This window comes from Zeugodacus cucurbitae, chromosome 6 (genome assembly GCF_028554725.1).
Source record: "Zeugodacus cucurbitae isolate PBARC_wt_2022May chromosome 6, idZeuCucr1.2, whole genome shotgun sequence".
NCBI lineage: Eukaryota > Metazoa > Arthropoda > Insecta > Diptera > Tephritidae > Zeugodacus > Zeugodacus cucurbitae.
This window is the reverse complement of record NC_071671.1, coordinates 27,524,135-27,542,564: the sequence shown is the minus strand read 5'-3', so window position 1 is coordinate 27,542,564 and position 18,430 is coordinate 27,524,135. Positions and strand designations below refer to the sequence as shown.

At 36.5% G+C, this 18,430-nt stretch overlaps 4 protein-coding genes across 5 annotated transcripts; 1 reads left to right on the top strand and 3 right to left on the bottom strand.

Annotated features, from left to right (window-relative positions):
• Positions 1 to 138: 138 nt before the first annotated feature.
• LOC105215951 (trypsin I-P1) lies at positions 139 to 1,737 on the bottom strand. 2 transcript variants are annotated; one of them, XM_011190167.3, is made up of 6 exons: positions 1,395 to 1,737; positions 1,186 to 1,330; positions 998 to 1,105; positions 779 to 900; positions 532 to 716; positions 139 to 438 (listed from the first exon to the last, which is right to left on the bottom strand). In XM_011190167.3, exons 1-6 carry the CDS (start codon positions 1,504 to 1,506, stop codon positions 265 to 267), a joined length of 846 nt encoding a protein of 281 aa, XP_011188469.1. In that variant the 5' UTR covers positions 1,507 to 1,737; the 3' UTR covers positions 139 to 264. The 2 variants fall into 2 exon arrangements, with proteins under 2 accessions (XP_011188469.1, XP_011188468.1); XM_011190166.3 differs by having other exon boundaries at positions 140 to 438; positions 1,186 to 1,333; positions 1,395 to 1,727.
• A 278-nt stretch (positions 1,738 to 2,015) lies between these two features.
• On the bottom strand, positions 2,016 to 6,547 carry LOC105215952 (structural maintenance of chromosomes protein 2). Its single transcript, XM_011190168.3, has 8 exons — positions 6,366 to 6,547; positions 6,068 to 6,275; positions 4,963 to 6,004; positions 4,471 to 4,898; positions 4,267 to 4,413; positions 4,064 to 4,186; positions 3,649 to 3,842; positions 2,016 to 3,583 (listed from the first exon to the last, which is right to left on the bottom strand). The coding sequence occupies exons 2-8, from the start codon at positions 6,233 to 6,235 to the stop codon at positions 2,143 to 2,145; spliced, it is 3,543 nt and encodes a 1,180-aa protein (XP_011188470.2). The 5' UTR covers positions 6,236 to 6,275; positions 6,366 to 6,547; the 3' UTR covers positions 2,016 to 2,142.
• Positions 6,548 to 7,028: 481 nt separating this feature from the next.
• LOC105215953 (40S ribosomal protein S16) lies at positions 7,029 to 8,653 on the bottom strand. The gene is made up of 5 exons (XM_011190169.3): positions 8,537 to 8,653; positions 8,427 to 8,468; positions 8,193 to 8,324; positions 7,912 to 8,026; positions 7,029 to 7,272 (listed from the first exon to the last, which is right to left on the bottom strand). Exons 1-5 carry the CDS (start codon positions 8,546 to 8,548, stop codon positions 7,127 to 7,129), a joined length of 447 nt encoding a protein of 148 aa, XP_011188471.1. The 5' UTR covers positions 8,549 to 8,653; the 3' UTR covers positions 7,029 to 7,126.
• A 206-nt stretch (positions 8,654 to 8,859) lies between these two features.
• Positions 8,860 to 18,023, top strand: LOC105215954 (uncharacterized). Its single transcript, XM_011190170.3, has 7 exons — positions 8,860 to 9,170; positions 9,598 to 12,554; positions 12,637 to 13,040; positions 13,109 to 13,387; positions 15,182 to 15,668; positions 15,845 to 15,984; positions 16,186 to 18,023. The coding sequence occupies exons 1-7, from the start codon at positions 9,035 to 9,037 to the stop codon at positions 16,280 to 16,282; spliced, it is 4,500 nt and encodes a 1,499-aa protein (XP_011188472.2). The 5' UTR covers positions 8,860 to 9,034; the 3' UTR covers positions 16,283 to 18,023.
• The last annotated feature ends 407 nt before the right edge of the window (positions 18,024 to 18,430 follow it).

The following is an 18,430-nucleotide window of genomic DNA, read 5'->3' as shown; positions in this document are numbered from 1 at the left end:
GAAATAAAGTGAATGTAAATAAAATTACTTTGTTTTAAGTGCTAAGCATAACAGACATTTCTTTTAAACTGCAAACGATAGTTTTCCAACATTAACGTAAACTATTTTAATGATAGTTAATACAGCAACTACAATTAATTAATTGTCATTGACCGATATCACACCGCTGCTATCGATATCGATAATAGGAAATTAACACAATTGTTGCTTCCGCATTTTAAATTTACTCGTTTAATTCTTGTATTATTACATTTTGTGTATTTTTCAACTATCTTCAGTTTTATCATTGATAATCCATGTAATCCACTCCAAATATGGCAATATAGCCGTATAGATGCTAGGCACGCCAGTTACACCACAAGTGAGACCATGGGATACAATACCACATATGTAAGGCACATCATCCAATTTACAAATTAAAGGACCACCACTATCGCCCTACAAAGAAATTGTTTTATCTCTGGAAATTGTATTAAATACAAATCTACGCCTGTGAGTGCACACTTAAAACCAGCAATATTCTTTGCTTACCTGACAAGTGTCTTGATTGTCACCCAATGCACAAAGTGTAGTTTCATCGTGTGGTGGTGCCAATATTCTGCCCAAAATCTCAGTGCACTCCTGTTTTGTAATAATTTTTACCACACCTTCAATCAGTTTGTTTTGCAATTCTCCAGCATATTGTGTTGCACCATAACCTATAATCTGACAGAAAACTAAAAAAACGTTAAATGCAGAGATATATGTACATATATGTTTGAAATAAAAATGCACTCACCACCGCTTAAATGTTTCATATCAGGCAGCGGTAATGTACCAAACGCATTGCTGATTAAATTGTATTCCGGTTCATAAGATTTCTTCAAGCGCACCAACGCAATATCATTTTGTATATTTGTACTGTCGAGTAAGTGCACACATGTTGATTTCATATATGTACATAATTAACAAAAACATTTCAAGTGAATATTAAATTTTAGTAATTGGAAATACCTACGGTTGGTAGTAAATAAATTTAACACGTTCGATGGCGTAACGACTGTTATTCTGATTGGTGCTTAAAAGATTTTCATGACCGATAACGGCTGCTATGCGTGCCAGCTTTCTTTTATGGAGTGAATTTGTTGTTTTTAAAAGGTTTAAAAGTGTTTGCTAAATGAAAATATATATTATTTCGTTAATTACTTGCGCAAAAAGCAATGTGCAGCAGTCACGAACCACCAACGATTCAACATAGCGCCACCACAGAAATGACGAAACTCTTCAACGCCCCGTGCATCGGTAGGTTTATGCAATTCTTGTATGGAAACCATATAAGGATACTTGGGTGCTGCTAAAGTGTTGAGTTATAACTTTAAAATATTAATTAAATTAAAAACAAATTTATAACATACCATCGCCTGGATTATAAATTACTTGACCACCAACGATAGGTGTTGCATAAATATGCTCCTTAAAATCGAATAAGAATAAAAACGCCACGCTATAAATATGAAACAACAGCATTGTGGCTGAGCGTATGTAGCACTACTGAGACTACATTGCAAGCTAGCCTGGCGGTTTCTTACTTCGGATACAAAACAATTCTAAATAATAAGAAACACGACGTCAACTCACACAAGCTGTACAAATAAGTATTGTTTCAATACATTAGAGTGAAATACATGAAAATAATACAATAATATTAGTATCGAAATTGTCGCAGTGCACGCGCCATTCCGTCTAAACGAGGTGTACAATCGCCAAAACAATAAATAATTTACATTTATAGCGCTTTAAACACAATTGAAATATGTACATCAAAGTTGAGCGAAGCTATTTGCTTGTAATGATAGTTAGATAATTTGAAAGGGTTATTGTAAAACAGCGGAGATTATACACAGCGTTTTTAAGTGGTACACTTAACTCAATGTTTAAATTAACTTTTTTTTTACAAAATTTACTCGCATTCCTAATTCGCGCTTAAATAAAATGAAAAAAAAAATAGTTAAAAAAATTCATTAAAAACACATAAATTATTGTAATAATACCAAAAGTGTTTATTGTTTCATTTCTTAAGTTTGTGTGATTTGTTAAAAAGTACTTAATACATAAAATAACATACAACAGACAAAACGCCGCTGCGTTGGCGCACGAAGTGAATTACTTACGTCCACGTTGCGTCAACTTTGCATTGACCGTGCGCGTAACGGCCGATACGCCCTCTTCGAATTTGGTGCGGAAGAGCACATTTGCATTGTTGAACATGCCATCCTTCAGCGAGACAATAATGAATTGCGAGCCAGTGAAGTGCGCCTTCAACATGTTGCCGATATTTTGTGTGTGCGACATATCCAAGGCGGCGTCAACCTCGTCTAGTATATATAGCGGCGCGGGTGAAAATTTCAGCATAGCCAAGACAAGTGATAGCGCAACTAACGAGCGTTGACCGCCGGAGAGTTCGCTGAGCGACTCCTTCCATACGCCGTTGAAGCCCACATTTATCTCCAAACCGAATAGTTGTCCCGCCTGTTTGACGGGATTGAGACGTGCTTGCGCACCCTGTAACAGCGTGCTGAATATGCTGCTGAAATTCTCATCGACCACCTTCCATGCTTTCTCCACTTTCTCACGCTTCTTCTCATCCATTTTACAAATTATGTGCTTGATCTTTTCTTTATCCTGCTCCACGATCTTTTTGCGTCGCATTGTCTCCTGATACTGCTCCTCTTCGCGATCTAAGAGTATCATAGCGCGCAGATTGATATGTCGCTCCATTTTATCCTTTTGTTCGCGCATAACGCTCAATTTCTGTCCCGCCTCGATGGGATCTTCTTTGGCGTAGTCGTATCTGGTGTTTTTTGTGCCGAAAAATTCGCGATCCTCCAAAATCCATGGGTACTTCTCCTCGAGCGTTTCAATTTTGCGAAATGAGTCCTTACTATCGTTACGCACCTTATTCACCTCGTTCTCCTTCTTCTTAATTTCCAATGTCATATCTTGATTACTTTTGGTTAACTTCTCCTTTTTAACCAACAAATTTTTCAACTCTCTATTCTGTGAGTTAATTTTATCTTTTTGCTCTTTGATGCGTTTCTTCAGTTCGGCCACCACTGTTGCGATATCCGTGCTGCCAATGCGCAATTCTTCGAGATTCGTTTTCAAAGTCTCAATACTCTCCACCATAGCATCACGCTGTTCGGTGGTCTTTTTAATACTTTTATGCAGCTCATCGATTTCCAATTGTAGCGTTTCGAATTCTTGCTCGCGCTTCTTCCAATTGTTACGCGACTCCTCGGATTTCTTCTTCGCCAGTTTCATCGCCTCTGCGGCCGTCTTCAGCTCACGCTCGCGAAAGCCCTTAGCATCGGCTAGCTTCGCCTCGATATCCTTGATTTTGTTGCGTGCTGTCTTTTGCGTTTCGCGCGCCTTGACCAGATCGCCTTCCAGCGTTTCGATTTGCAGCTGCAATGCCTTCATTTCCTCCTGATGCTGTTGGAATGTGCTTTGCGCCAAACGCTGCTTGCAGGCGTTTAACTCATGCTGACGCAGATCCAGTTGCTCCTTGATGCGATTGTAGTTGCGTGCTGCTTCTGTTGTGAAGCTGTAGTAGAGAAGTGACAGGAAATTATTATTTACGCAATTATGACAACAACAAAAAAATGTTACCGTAATTTTTGCTCAATATTATGCAATTCCTTTTTGCGCGAGGCGATTTCTCTTTCCAATCGTTTGATTTCGGCCAATTCAGCCAACACATTGCTGCCTTTCGGACGTGAGCCACCAGAGAGCGTACCTTGTGGATCAACCACATCGCCTTCCAGCGTTACCGAACGCGAGTGTATATTGCGGTGATAAGTGACCTTTATTGAAAAGAAAAAAGAAATAATAATAATTAAAAAGTAAAAATAAAATATAAAAAAATTAAAAATAATAATAATTAAATAAAATAAAATTGAAAAAAAAATAAATAAATAAATAGAAAGTAAAAAAAAATTGAAAAAATAAATAAAAAGTAAAAATTAAATAAAAGCAAATTCAAAAAAATGAATTAAAAAATTAAATGAAAGAAATATTTACGCACCTGTTTTGCTATATTCAAATCGCGACACACCAATGTATGGCCAAAAACAAATTTCATTACTGGTTCAAAGTAACGATCATACTCGATTAACGACAAAGCAGACTGCACATTCTCCTTACCCACCTAAAAACATAAAAACAAAGTGTAAACATTACAGCAAGTGTGAAATATGTATATTAAAATTAAAAATTCATGAAACTCACCAAACTTTGTGCGAAATCAACTACGCTCTGATCAATCGGATGTGATGTGATTTTGTTGATTGGTATGATGGTCACACGATGTTGCAATTGTCCTTTCTGCAGTATTTTCTTGCTCGTTATGTCATCATCGGCCACATAACTGTATAACTGAAATTGAAAGTTTATTAATAGAAATAATTCACTAATTGAAACAACAACACTTACGCTGCCACCAGCAGTCATCATTAAGGCAAGATTATTCTTTTCATCGCGTACATTGAATAGCTTGCCAACCATGCCACGCATTTTGCTGCGATCGAAATTCGGTTCAGGATCACGATATTTCAGTTCATAGCGATAGGCATTGCGCCGATCCAGCTGATGATTAAAGTCGCGCATCTCATGCTGCAAAACATTTTTACGCTCCTGCAAAGCCTCGTAGCTGCCATCCTCATAATCAATGGCTTGCATTTTTGAACTGAGACCAGCGATTTCCCTTTCCAGGTTCTCACATAGTTCTTGATCTTTGGCGTATAGCGTATCTTTAGACTGTTTGTCGTTCTCACGTTGTTTGAGCACATTTCTGCAGTGTGTTAATTCCATGCTGGATGTTTTAAGTGTTGTCTCTGCCTGACTGAGTTGTTGTTTGGCATCTGGAAATAGAAACATTTTCTATTAAATACAATTTTTAACTTACTTAATAATGCTGATCCTTACTTATTAGCTGATCCTGTAGCGAGCATGATTGTCCCTCATCGTCCACCGATAAACCTTGTGTCACGGCTTCAAACTTTTTCTGAGCCGCATCATAGGCTTGCGCATCGCGCTCATCCGCTTCTTTGAGACTCTGAAAGAGATAGTGCACTTTGGACATTTGTGTTTCCTTTTGTTTAAGCGCCTTCTCGTCATCGGTAATATTCTTCTCTAAAGCGCGTAATTTCTTTTGCTCTTGTTCGATGCTGGTTTGCGCCGACTTCAAACTACCCGCCATTTTACCTTCTTCCACCACGCGTTTCGTAAGTTCCTCTTCCACTTCCTTAAGCGCACCGCCACTATCATTATCTATTTGCGCTTGCACATCTTTAGATTTTTCATCAATCTGCTCTATTTCAGCATTATTATCTTTAATTGTTGTTTTACATGTTTCAATGCGATTAGTTATCTTTTCAATATTCTCTTCAATAGAGCGTAATGCCTCCTTTTGTTTCAAATATCGAAATGATATGTGTATGCGTGTCAAATATTCAATATCACGACAAATTTTTTGAAATTCCAAATAAGCTGAACGTTCCTGCCGCAACTTTTCCAATTTCGGTTCGACTTCTTCTTGTAGTAGTGTATTTGTTTCACGCACCTTCGCATCTTTCTTCTCAATCAGCTTTGTAGTGGCTTCGCGTTTTGTCTCATACATACTAGTGCCAGCTGCCTCCTCAATCATGGACAATATTTCTTGTGGTTTCATATTCAACACTTTCGTTATGCGTCCTTGCATAATTAAAAAGTTCGGGTTATTAACATTCAATTGCACGGAGCAAAAGAAATCTGATACTTTTTTATTTTGCACAAGTTTGCCATTGATGAGGTATTTATTTTTACCGCCAACAACAATTTGACGCGTAACTGAGATTTCACGACACTTTTCGTAGCCCAGCGGGCATTGATTTGGATCAGAATTGTCGAAAATTAAAGTAACGGTAGCCTTTGTAACACCCGCCTGACCACTTTTGTACACAAGATCTTGCAATGATGCAGCACGCACCTACATTTGAAAATTGTAAAATATTAACAAAAATATTGTAATGTAATAGCAAATGAGTCTTACCTGTCCCAAATTCATTATACCAAGCACAAAGCATATTGAATCTAATATGTTTGACTTGCCCGTACCGTTCAAGCCGGTAATCGCTGTAAATTCGCTATCGAAACCATGGATCTCTGTGCGTCGTCCATAGGACTTGAAACCATCAATAATAACAGATTTAATATACATCTTAACGTTGCAATACACTCAGTTAAATGAATATTTTAATCTGCAAAAACAATAGGTAGCTTATAACAAATTCAACCAAACAATTAGCGCGCGTCTTCAACACAATGTGTACAACTACAGCTACACTCACTTTAATAGCCAATTCTGCTATAGCTTAGCCGTTGATGCGTTTCAAACAATTTAATAATATAAATTCCACACTTAAGCATGCAATATTGAAATTATTATTGAATTTTTAATATTTTCCAAACAATAAGACAGCAACACAAATACAAGCCTTTCTCGTTTTTTCGCTTCTTCTTTCAAACAACCGTTGGCCTGTGTTGCCACTTTTATGGAATTTTAAAATCAAAACTTTTTATCGATTTAACTAAAGCTTCCACATATTCGTCATTATTTCATCTAATTGCTTCGCTCTTTACAAAGTATATAATTATTATCGCTATAATTATTTATTATTTAGTTGTATTATTATACAGCTGAAATATTTATTCAATGTTAACAAAATTTTGTTTTTAAATGTGTGGCAGCTCTTGCATGGCCGAATCTATTACCTTAACGAACAGGGTTGCCGAATATTTTATTTTGGGGTAACTTAAACTAAATAAAAAGTTTAAATTTTTAAAATAGTTGTTCAACATCAATTTTAATTATAAACATTTATTTTTTTGAGCAATTATTTTCCCCGATGCTTAAATAGCAGCGAGATTTGCCACAATTATTCAAAATATTGTATGTATTTCTTGGCAAATAATTTCTTTCTAACCTCCCATTTTAATTAATAACAATTGAATTTTATTTTTTTTTCAAATAAAAAATTTATTATCTCTTTTTATAAGTGTCCACCAATAACGCCTTAGAATATAACTAAATGCATATCGTAATAAATACTTAACGATATGATTTTTGGTAGCGAGCACGGGCACCTGGACCACCGAATTTCTTTGGCTCGCAACGACGTGGATCACCAACCAACAGAGTTCTGTCGTATTGGATGAGGATATCCTTGATTTCCTTCTTAGAGGCTTCATCAACGTCTGAAAAAATAATAACAACAAAAAATCATAAGTAAAAATATAAATACACTGGCGTTTTAATACAAGTCTAAAACAATTTTGAACTCTTGTCAATCGAGCATCACTCATAGTTGCTATAACAGCGTACTGTGATTGGTATTTGCTTTATTATTTGATTTACCGTGTTTTCATCTTTCGAGAGGAATTTCGTGTTCCAACCGAAAATCTGGTATTAACCGGCATAAAATATTAACCATAATGTAACCGAAAACTTTATTTTTGTTTGTAAATCTAGCATCACTCACATGCGTCAAAATTGGACAACTATGTGATTGGTATTTGCCTGAATCTTTAATTTACCGTGTTTTCATCTTTCGAGAGGAATTTCGTGTTCCAACCGAAAATCTGGTATTAACCGGCACTAGTACTTAATTGCATTACATATAAAGGTTCACTAATTTAGATATTTGTTTTGTTTATCGAGCATCACTCACTCCTATGAAAGTAGGATTGATTGGTATTTGCTTGATAAATTATTATCCCGTGTTTTCATCTTTCGAGAGGAAAGTTATGTTCCAACCGAAAATCTGGTATTAACCGGGTTCATTATTTCTTGATGTATTTAAATTTAACAAATTCAACTGTAAATTTTATGCTTACATTTCTGGTAGAAAGCGATCAGCGCCTTGGAGATAGCTTGACGGATGGCATAAATTTGTGCCACATGACCACCACCGCTAACACGTACACGGATGTCTACGCCAGCGAATTTTTCCTGCAATATTTTTATTATATTACTAAACAATTCATGCACACTAATATGTTTTATTGTTGAAATTATGTTTTCAGTTAAGAAACTCGTTTCATTATATTCAATTTCGGGATAAGTAAGACTCATCACAAAGCTGCACTGTATCACCCTTTTTGCATAAACAACTCACCTTGCCCAACAGCAAAAGTGGTTCCTGCAATTTGTATTGCAAAACTTTGGGTTCAATTTGTTCCAATGGACGGCCATTGACCCTCAAGAGACCATGTCCACGCTTGCAGTAAGCAACAGCGGTGGCGGTTTTCTGCAATTACAAAAGTTTCATTAATTTATCATACCATTTTAGATTCGTTGCACGTGTATTCCACGGGCGTTTCAATGCAAGATTTTGCAACTTTCTGCTTACCTTGCGTCCGAAAACTTGCACAGCGTGCACGGGCTCTCTGCGCTGTAATTGAAAAAAGGTGAAAAATTATAATAAAACCATTTTACATAAAATAATTTTAGCAAACTCACTTTTTGCTGCATCTTTGCTCAAGCAACTTTGTGAAAAGACCGGAAAAGGCCATTGCGCCACTGAACTGTAATTTAACGAAACGAAATGTCAAATGTTTTCGTTCAATGCAGCAGCGCACTCTCAAGGGATATTTTGAGTTTTAAATTAAAAAAAATATTTAATAATGTAATTAAAATTAATTTGTATACACAAATCAGCTAATTATAATTGAGTGGATGTGTTTATTGTTATCATTTAAATATATTATCTGTATTTTGTTTAACAGTTCGATTGATTTTTTAAATATTTGCGTATATTTCTTCACCTGTATCACCCGGTACATACGAACGCTGTCACTCATGTAGTAAAAAAAATACTTTTGTGTAGCTAAAAAATTTGAGTGCATGAATTTTTTAATTTTTCGCTTGTTTTTAGTGTGATTATTAATTTGAGTGTATATTAATTAGAAAGGAAAACTATTTTCACACATTTTGCCAAAATAATAAAATAGCTGGAAAATGTCTAGTGGACGTGAAGAAGGAGAAATCGATTCAGAGGAGGATGGTCTTCGCAAACGCATACATGAGCTTGAAAATGAAAATGCAGAATATGAAAAGATCAAGCGAATTTCCGAGAGTTATAGTGATAAATATGGTAGGTACATGATAGGAGCTGCAGGATTTTGTATGCCAATTATGAAGGTATGCTTTCTTCCAACACAAAGACTTCCTTTTGAAGTCGGTAGCCACTATATATGTATGTTTGTATGTATATGAGCAACATGTGAATAAACCTACAGAGATATGTACATACATACCTAGATATCGCTGTAAATATGTACAAGGTTATTATTAAGCGTAATCAGACGCTTATCATTTTAGGCTTGTTAATTAATATTTTTTTAAGTCGTTTTAAAGTTGTGCTATTATGTTTTTGTGTGCATTGTTAATATAATCTACACGTACAAAAATCAGTCATATTTACTTATAAAAATCGTAAATCTTAATTGGATTTATTGGAAAATATAAACATTGATATATTCACATAATTTGCCTAATTAATACATTATGTATGCCTGCAGATAACATATATAGACTGAATGAGTTTAATAACTGGGAAGCTGTGCAACGCGCCGGTCAAATACCCACCGATGTATCCTCAATTTCTTCCGATGACTTTCCCTCACCAAAAAAGAAAAAGCATAAAAGAAATAAAAAAGCTAAATGCAAATTACATGAACGGCGTGTACTGCAGCGCAGTCATCGTTGTACGCATCAGCGGCACAAGCACAGTAAAAGACATCATCAACGTAGAGAACGTCTCCCTAATCCTTACTATGAAAATCGTGGTATTGAAACGATATCACTGGACACCACAGATAATAGTGAATATGAGAAGGATAACTACTCCATAGCTACTATGGATATTGATAGTACCGATGAAAATGACGGTGACATGACATTACCATTAAGTCGTGAAGAACTGCGTTTGGCGCTGGCACGTAGCACGACGGAAAGGAAAAATAATATTTGTCCATTGAAAGAACGTTTAAAACCGAATAAATTTACTACATTGGATAGCATTGAAACAGTACATATATTGGCAGAATCGGCTACGAATTCGATTGACGCCGAAAATGTTGTGGAAATCAACAGTGATAATTCTATATCGATTGAAGAACAAGAGTTACGCTTAATAGCACTGCGTTCAGCGATAATGCGTAAACATGCGACACGTAAAAAACGTAATGCCGAGATTGCTTATTCACCAACAGATTTTGATGAGTTGCTAGTGGAGCCCGTCAGTTCAGTCGATACGGATATTGACGAATTAGAGGGTGATATGGAAATAAGTCCGGCTAGTTCACCCAGACTGCTACTCAGTCCCATACAGTGTGACGATGAACAAAATAGTAATATCAGTTTGGACACTGTGGATAATCAGGTGGACAATAAACCTGTCGATATGGAGCTGGCAAGTAGTGATAGTGAACCGGAAGATAATAATAAGTATGTTATCAACACGGATATGTTATACACACAAACGCACGATATACCGTTACCAGCTGGTCTACCCATGGATAACGTCGGTTTGCCAAAGACATACGATTATGCAGCGCATGGCAATCACATGGCCTATGAAATGTATATGCCGGCGTTGCATTACAGCGCGCCACTGGAACTGCCACAACCAATGTTGCCAATTTCTACATTAACAAACACAACACAGCCAGCGTACGCATATGATAAGCTGGCGCAAAATGCCATTGACGCCAGTGACGATGTGACGTGTATTAAGAATGAAGTAACCAGTGAGCCACTTAGAGCTAGTCTCTCGCCCAAATCATCAACTATGGAGATTATACAACAAGAACCAACGGGTGAGTGTAGTGATGAAGAAGAGGCGGAAGCTTTGCGCGCGCTATTGCTATCGCAGCGTCAAATGGCGAAGAGTACAAAAGCTAATGGCGTGCCACAAACGCGCAAACAAACGCCAACGCACGATACGCAGCCGAACACACGCGGTCACACGACACAAAGTGTATTTGAGGATGTGAAAAGTGTTGAAGGCAAGCCAAAAACACTGCAACAAACAATATTAAGTGAATGTAATGCGAAGCCTACACCCACAGAGTCGATTTTGAAAGAAGCCGTGCGGCGCTTAAAAGTCAAAACACTTGCAAGTGGCGAACATGCGCATGCGGAGACCACCGTAGAGTCTGAGCCTCAGCCGCCACGTCTGAAAATAAAAGCTTTTGCGCGTTACATAGACGCTGATAAAGAAGCTGTAACTGCGCATGCGCAACCAATGCATGTAGCTGACAATGTGGTGGAAGCTTTTAAAGTGCAAACAATACATTTCAATAATGCATTTAATCAACATGAAGAGAGCATGAGCAGCACTGAAAGTATACAACGTAGGAGCACACCCGAAATATTAGGCACACGTATGAATTCGCATGAGAACGCCGCGTCATTAGTGGCCACAAAACGACGCTTGGAAAGCATTGACGCTGTTGAGGAACATAAGCTCACAGTAAGTGAGCTGCCGAAGATGGCTGAAAGCCTACACTCCTCCGAGGACCGTAATGAAGTGCAGTTACAAAGCAGCCAAAAGACACAACACACCTATGAAACACAAACTAAGAAACTGAAACGGACAATGGAACCGGCAAATCAGTTGCCAACCACAGATTTGAGCGAGGTGCGGTTCAAGGAGCATGCACAAGAGATTGGTACAAAAGAAAGCGACCCCAACAGCAGTGGTGAAAAGGAAAACAAGGCGATATCCAGCGCTATAATGAACAAAAATGACGCGGTCACAAAAGCGAAGTCGACTCTTAAGCCTATAGCCAAAACTGTGAAGACAGCGCCGAAGAGCAAAGTCAATAGCGCCACACTGGTGCCAGCGAAAAGCATAACGGCGCCACCTAGAATTAGCGTAGCGCCACCAACGCGTATGATAAAGCCACAAGCGCAACAGCTGAAAATTGTTAAGCCCAACAAGGTCATCAATAAGAATCTGGAAGTACAGCAGAAAGCTCAAAAGTCGGATAATAACAATATGCAAAAGAAACTTGACGACAACAATCAGCAATCGCGCATACTCACACCCACCACGTTGCCGAATATAAAGGTGAAAAAGCTCATCATACGTGTAGGTGATTCGGACTCCTCCTCCGAGGATGAGGAGATACTACGCAATCAAACCTTGGAACGTTGCATTGGACTGGCGACGGCGCGTACCAACACACCCGATTCGCTGAGCAATGTGCTGAACGAGAATGTTTACAGACGCAAATCGTGTGGCACGCCCACAGAGGGGACAATGGCGTCGAATGCGCAAACTGCAGATGACAACTCGAATGCGTCAACTGCCAAAGACAGCAACGTGGGTGAAGCGTTCGAAAAGAAATTGGAGAATTTTCTCAAAACCATACGCTCTAAAACGTTGCAGACGAGCGAACGCGTTGAGCATGCGCATGCGCGTGTACGTAAGCTGAGCAGCAGCAACAGTGCGCAAACGCGCACACCCACGGTGCGTATGAGTTGTAGAGTAGCGTGTTTGTTGAGCTTTCTAATTATATTATTTTTTACATTTTTACATTTCTTCGTATCAGGCCGTACGCAGTCTTCCCATAGCCTCGCAGGAGGAATACAAACGGCTGGTGCATCGCATGAAGATACTGGAGAGGCAAAAGCAATTGAAGAAAATGCAAAAGAGTCTAGTTGAGGATGCAGAAAAGTATACGAAAACCAAACAAGACAATGCCAAGCATAATGCGCGAGGCATAGATGATGTCAACACCAATACAGAAACTGCAAGCAACGACACAGAGCCGCCCAGCACTGAAGCGGTCAGTCTGATTGCTGAAAAGCCTGCCGAAGTACATTCCGAAAAATCAACGCCAAACAAAAGTGTAACGACAACAACGCAAGCGCCATCCGTCGAAACGCCGCCACTAAACCAGAAGGCATTAACGGATAAGCTACGCTCTTGGGAGACTATTTACACCAGCATAAGGTAACATCGAAGTTATTTTTAATATTTTGCATCAACCACTAACTCAATTGCTGTTCTCACTCTCCTAGCAATAACATCATAACAAGACTGGACAAATCGCTGCAGCTGGTGAATGAAACGAAGTCGGCGAAAATCGCCAAAATGCGTCATGAGCAGCGTCTGAAGGAGTTGCGTCACGAAATGGAGCAGACGCAATGCAAAATAAAAGAGGAACAAGTGAAAATTACGCGTATACATCCGCAAATTTGCGCCAACAACGAATTGATCACGAAGCTGAAGCAGAAGCGCGCAAAAGTGCTCGAGATGGCTGTGAAGTTGGGCAAGAGTGTGAAGGGCGATGATTATAGGTATTCTAATAGTTCATATTTGTTCGTTTACGCTGGCATAACCATAGTTATGTAAGAATTTAAGACTGGGGCTGTGGTTTTTTGAAGTGCATGTGCTGTGTTCTCACTTTACATTCTTTTTATATGCACTCTCGCAATATTTTGTACAGAATATTATAGGCATCGAATAATATCGTTTATTTATAACACCAACAAATTATCTGAGATTAAGTCCATATCAAAAGTTTCGAATTGTCAGTTCAGGCTAGTATGTTGTTGTTGAAGCGGCAGAAAACATTCTTCAAAAAATCGCCCAACTACGCTCTGGATACTGTAATTGATTAAGCGCCTACTTATCTAGACTGAAATCCGAAGGACCCAATATATGCCCTACTTGCAAAGAGACTAACACCCTTTGGTGCGACCTTGTCGAAACAACTCTATAACTTCAATGACAGTTGACTTATGCTTGGCGGTTCAGGCAGGTTTAGATAACCGTTACAACAACAACAGACATAAATGTGAGGTTATGTATAGGTAAAAAGTTTAATTTTATTTATGGTTCATTTGAATGGATTTTTCATTAAATAATAAAATATGTAAAATTAGTATGAAAGTGATTGGCCAACAACATCAACAATAAAATAAAACAAATTCTGTTTCTCAAAATTGTTACAATCGGTGCATATCTTCACTTAAATGCCGTACAAGTATTTTTTCCGATTTTTGATCCGCACTATTGTCTATACAATTACATTTTATTAACAATTGTTTGAGCTCCCAAGCAATAAACTAAGACAAATAGACACGACAACTTCCCATGTAACTCAATTTTGAATTCCATCTGATTCTTTCACTTTATAATATATACATAAGGAAACAATGAAGATAGCGAAATAAAACTTTACACAAATACTGTACAGATCATATGTGGCATCACTTGTGAAAAAATTGTCGAAATCGGACCATAACTTTTCAAAGCCCCGAATATCGAATATGTAGAATTCTATGCCCCATGGTAATTTTTCATCGAAAATTTGGGTAAATCTCTCAGGTATCTTAATTTAATTTAGAGGAAATATTTTTCTTCTAATAGTGTAACTTACCTTAGCTCTCATATACCTAATTATAGGATTTTCAAATTGGATCAAAGGTGTTATCTTAATAAAAATATATCAATAAATTGCGAGAGTATAAAATGTTCGGTTGCACCCGAACTTAGCCTTTCCTTACTTGTTTATGTTTGCTTTGAATTTATATTTGTTTTTTTTTGCGCTATTTATTATTCCATAATTTACAGTTTTTTTGTTTAAATTTTGTTTTAGTATTTCTTTTAAAATGTTATTAGTTTTTTGTTCTTATTATTTTATTTTTAATTTTAATTTTTATTATTTCATTTTTAATTTTTTATATATTTTTTTTTAATTTTATTTTAGTATTGATTTTTAAATTTTATTATTTTTTTATTTTTATTATTTTACTATTTTTTATTTTATTTTTAATTTTTATAATTTTTTTTTAAATTTTTTTTTTATTTTATTTTATTTTATTTGTATTTAATTTTTTTTTACTTTTTATAATTTTTTTTTAATTTTTAATTTTTTATTATTTTATTTTTAATTATTTTTTTTTGTTATATTTTTTATATTTTGTTCATTCAAATTGCGAGAGTGTCTTATATGCTCGGTTCCACACGAACTTCGTACTACCATTCTTGTTATTTCCATAAATTTTTCCTAGCTTCATACAAAGTTTTTTTTTTTTTATATTTCTGTCATAAATCCCTACTAATTGCTTGCGTTTATTCCTCTGTAGATTAAATAATGATTTGAAAAATGAAATAGCGCACAAAACAAAAGGATTGGCCACGCATATAAAACTTGTAAATTCAATCAGATATAGTGATCTAGATGTATTAGATAAAGTGCCAGCACCAACAACGCCAGACAAAAATACGAATGTTGAGTTTGCGCTACAAAGTACGACGGCTTGTGAAGAATTGGTGCCAAAAACAACCAATAGCATGCACTGTGAGGTGAATGAAAATGCGGACATTATAGCGCCAACGAGCGACAAAAAAGCCGAAGTCGATGCGGAAACACATGCTGCCAACGCAAATGTAGATTTACCTAAGGAGAATAATGCTCAGGAAGCGAACAAAAGCTGTGATAGAAAGTGTGTTGTGGAGCCAGCAGCGCCAAGCGTCGAAGCTGCTGACACAGACAGTGAAGCGAGGAAGGATGTGGATGAGGAGGTGAACAGGGAGCAGCAGCAGCCTGTGCCGTTTGCGAGCGGCAAAGAAGTGCGTGCCTTTTGTCTTGACGAACTCTTACAAATTAGTAGCTTTTATCATGCAATACAGTACATTACATACTTACATACCAGTATATGCATATAAATAATGTAGTAACTACCGCTAATACATACATACATATAAACAAATGCCGTTATATTAACACAATTATTGAGTATGTTTAGGTGCTGCACGACGATTACGAGCCAGCAGTAGTGGACAGCAAGCCAAGGCTGGACGTCGAGCAAGTGGAGGTGGAGATGCCGAAGGCGCATGCGCTACGTGATTACGTGTCACCGCTGCTGCACTTGCGTAGCGACTGTGGGTGGGTATTAAGCGTCGGCATATGTGTGTGTGAAAATACTTTAAAAAGTGATTTTACTCAATTTTAATATAGCATCTATGTATATCTAGAGCTTTCATAAACTACATTTAATATTTTTTTTTTTACAATTTGTTGTTGTTGTTGCACTTGTATATATTACATAAATTTGCGTCATCATCTAGCGTTGTATTGACATTGCAGAAACTGGGATCCCAACGATATTATCTGTCCATACGAGTTGATGGGTCAGTGCGAGGACAAGGACTGCAGCTATAAACATTTGAAAATGTGCCAATGAGAGAACAAAAAAAATAAAACGTTGGCGCGCCACAAGTGTGCGTAAAACTTTTAGCGTTTTTCAAACAAACAAACAAAAAAAAGAGTTTAACAAAGCGTTAATGGAGTACTGCAAATAGAAGTTGCCTCATAGGTAAGTTAAACCACTCAATTTAGAAATTATACACACAGTTTGTGTAGCGCGTCCACCTGATACTTATACCTCTACCACTCGTGCGTAATTTACTATTGAAAATACATGTTTTTTCTGTTGTGATAAAAGCATTTTTCAATAATTTTAATTTTTTTTTCGTTTTTCATTTATTATTTGAGTTGGTGGTGTGGTGTTGAAAGTTTTTGCTACAAATGCAGCACAAAGGTCTGTTGTAACTATAGCGCGCTCAGAAGTGCGGATAATGAGTTGACATAAAAAAATTAAAAATAAATTAAATTAAAAAATAAATATAAAAAAATAATTATAAAAAATAATAATAAAATTCTTAATTTTTTAAAAGTAAAAAAATTCCTTTACACTTTTAATTAATAAATAAATTTTTTTTTTGCAAATTATAAGGTGCCATATTGTTTTTATGCATAGAATAAATGCAAGTCATGGAGCCTTTGCTGTATTTTAGCAAACTTGCCACATATTTTTTTTTTGATTTTTGTAAAAATTAAAAATAAATTTAAGCTATAATAATAAAAAAATAAATAAAATAAAAATACTGTTTTATAACGTTGTTATAAGAAAAATTGTTTACAAAGTGAAATAAATACATAAGTGCTATATAAAAATAATTTCAAATGTCTTTTATTTAATCGTTTTGTTTTTGGTGGGTTACGGCTCGGTTACTGGTTATTAAAGAAAAAATTGAAAAAAATCTTAAAACTTTCCGCTTCAATCAGGGTTGGATCATCGAAATAACAGCTTTTGTACGCATAAAATTCGGCTCAATTCTGGTAACGTAGAACAGGCTGTTGTGGGAATTGCATTTCATCTCATCATCGTTGCTTGTTTGGGGTTGGTTCCTACATTGTTAGGTTATGCTAATGCAGGTGATTTCCAAAAGAGGGTCTGTGGAGATTGTCTACTATAAAATATGCATTCATGTTGTTATTGTAGCTGTGGATAATTTTGGTCGATGCTGCCGTACTTGGGCGACTAAGTCAGGTTCATTCCGGTTACATAGAAATATCGAGGAAATTCTTAAGGATTTTCTAGTAATTTTAAGTTGATCTGATAATTACTTTTCGAGTTATTACAGAAATAACAAAGAGCGCTCGGGCACTCCAAAACGCTCGAGTGAAATTTTAAATGCGTTTTTCTCAAAACTATGTTTTTTGAACTGATGAAAACTGTAACTCGAAAATGGCTCAGTAGGTTTTAATGCATTTTTACAGCTTTTAGAATACATAATAAACTCTGGCTGACGAACGATTTTTTTATACCCTAAACAGGGTATATTAAGTTTGTCACGAATATATAAATGATCAGTATGTTGAACTGAGTCGATTTATATATGCGAACTAGTCCTTCAGTTTTTAAGATATCGTTTTGAAATTTTGCAGATGTTATTTTCTCTTCAAGAAGCTACTTATTTGTCGGAACTGCCGATATCGGACCACTATATCATATAGCTGCCATACAAACTGAACGATCGGAATCAAGGGCTTGTATGAAAAACTTCCGCATTTTACTACATATCTTCACGAAATTTGGTGTGAGTTATTGTTCATAGAAATAATTTAATCTCCGTAAAAATTGTTCAGATCGGTTCACTATAGCATATAGCTGTCATACAAACTGAACGATCGGAATCAATGGCTTGTATGGAAAACTTCCGCATTTTACTACATATCTTCACGAAATTTGGTGTGAGTTATTGTTCATAGAAATGATTTAATCTCCGTAAAAATTGTTTAGATCGGTTCACTATAGCATATAGCTGCCATACAAACTGAACGATCGGAATCAAGGGCTTGTATGGAAAACTTCCGCATTTTACTACATATCTTCAGGAAATTTGGTGTGAGTTATTGTTCATAGAAATGATTTAATCTCCGTAAAAATTGTTCAGATCGGTTCACTATAGCATATAGCTGCCATACAAACTGAACGATCGGAATCAAGGGCTTGTATGGAAAACTTCCGCATTTTACTACATATCTT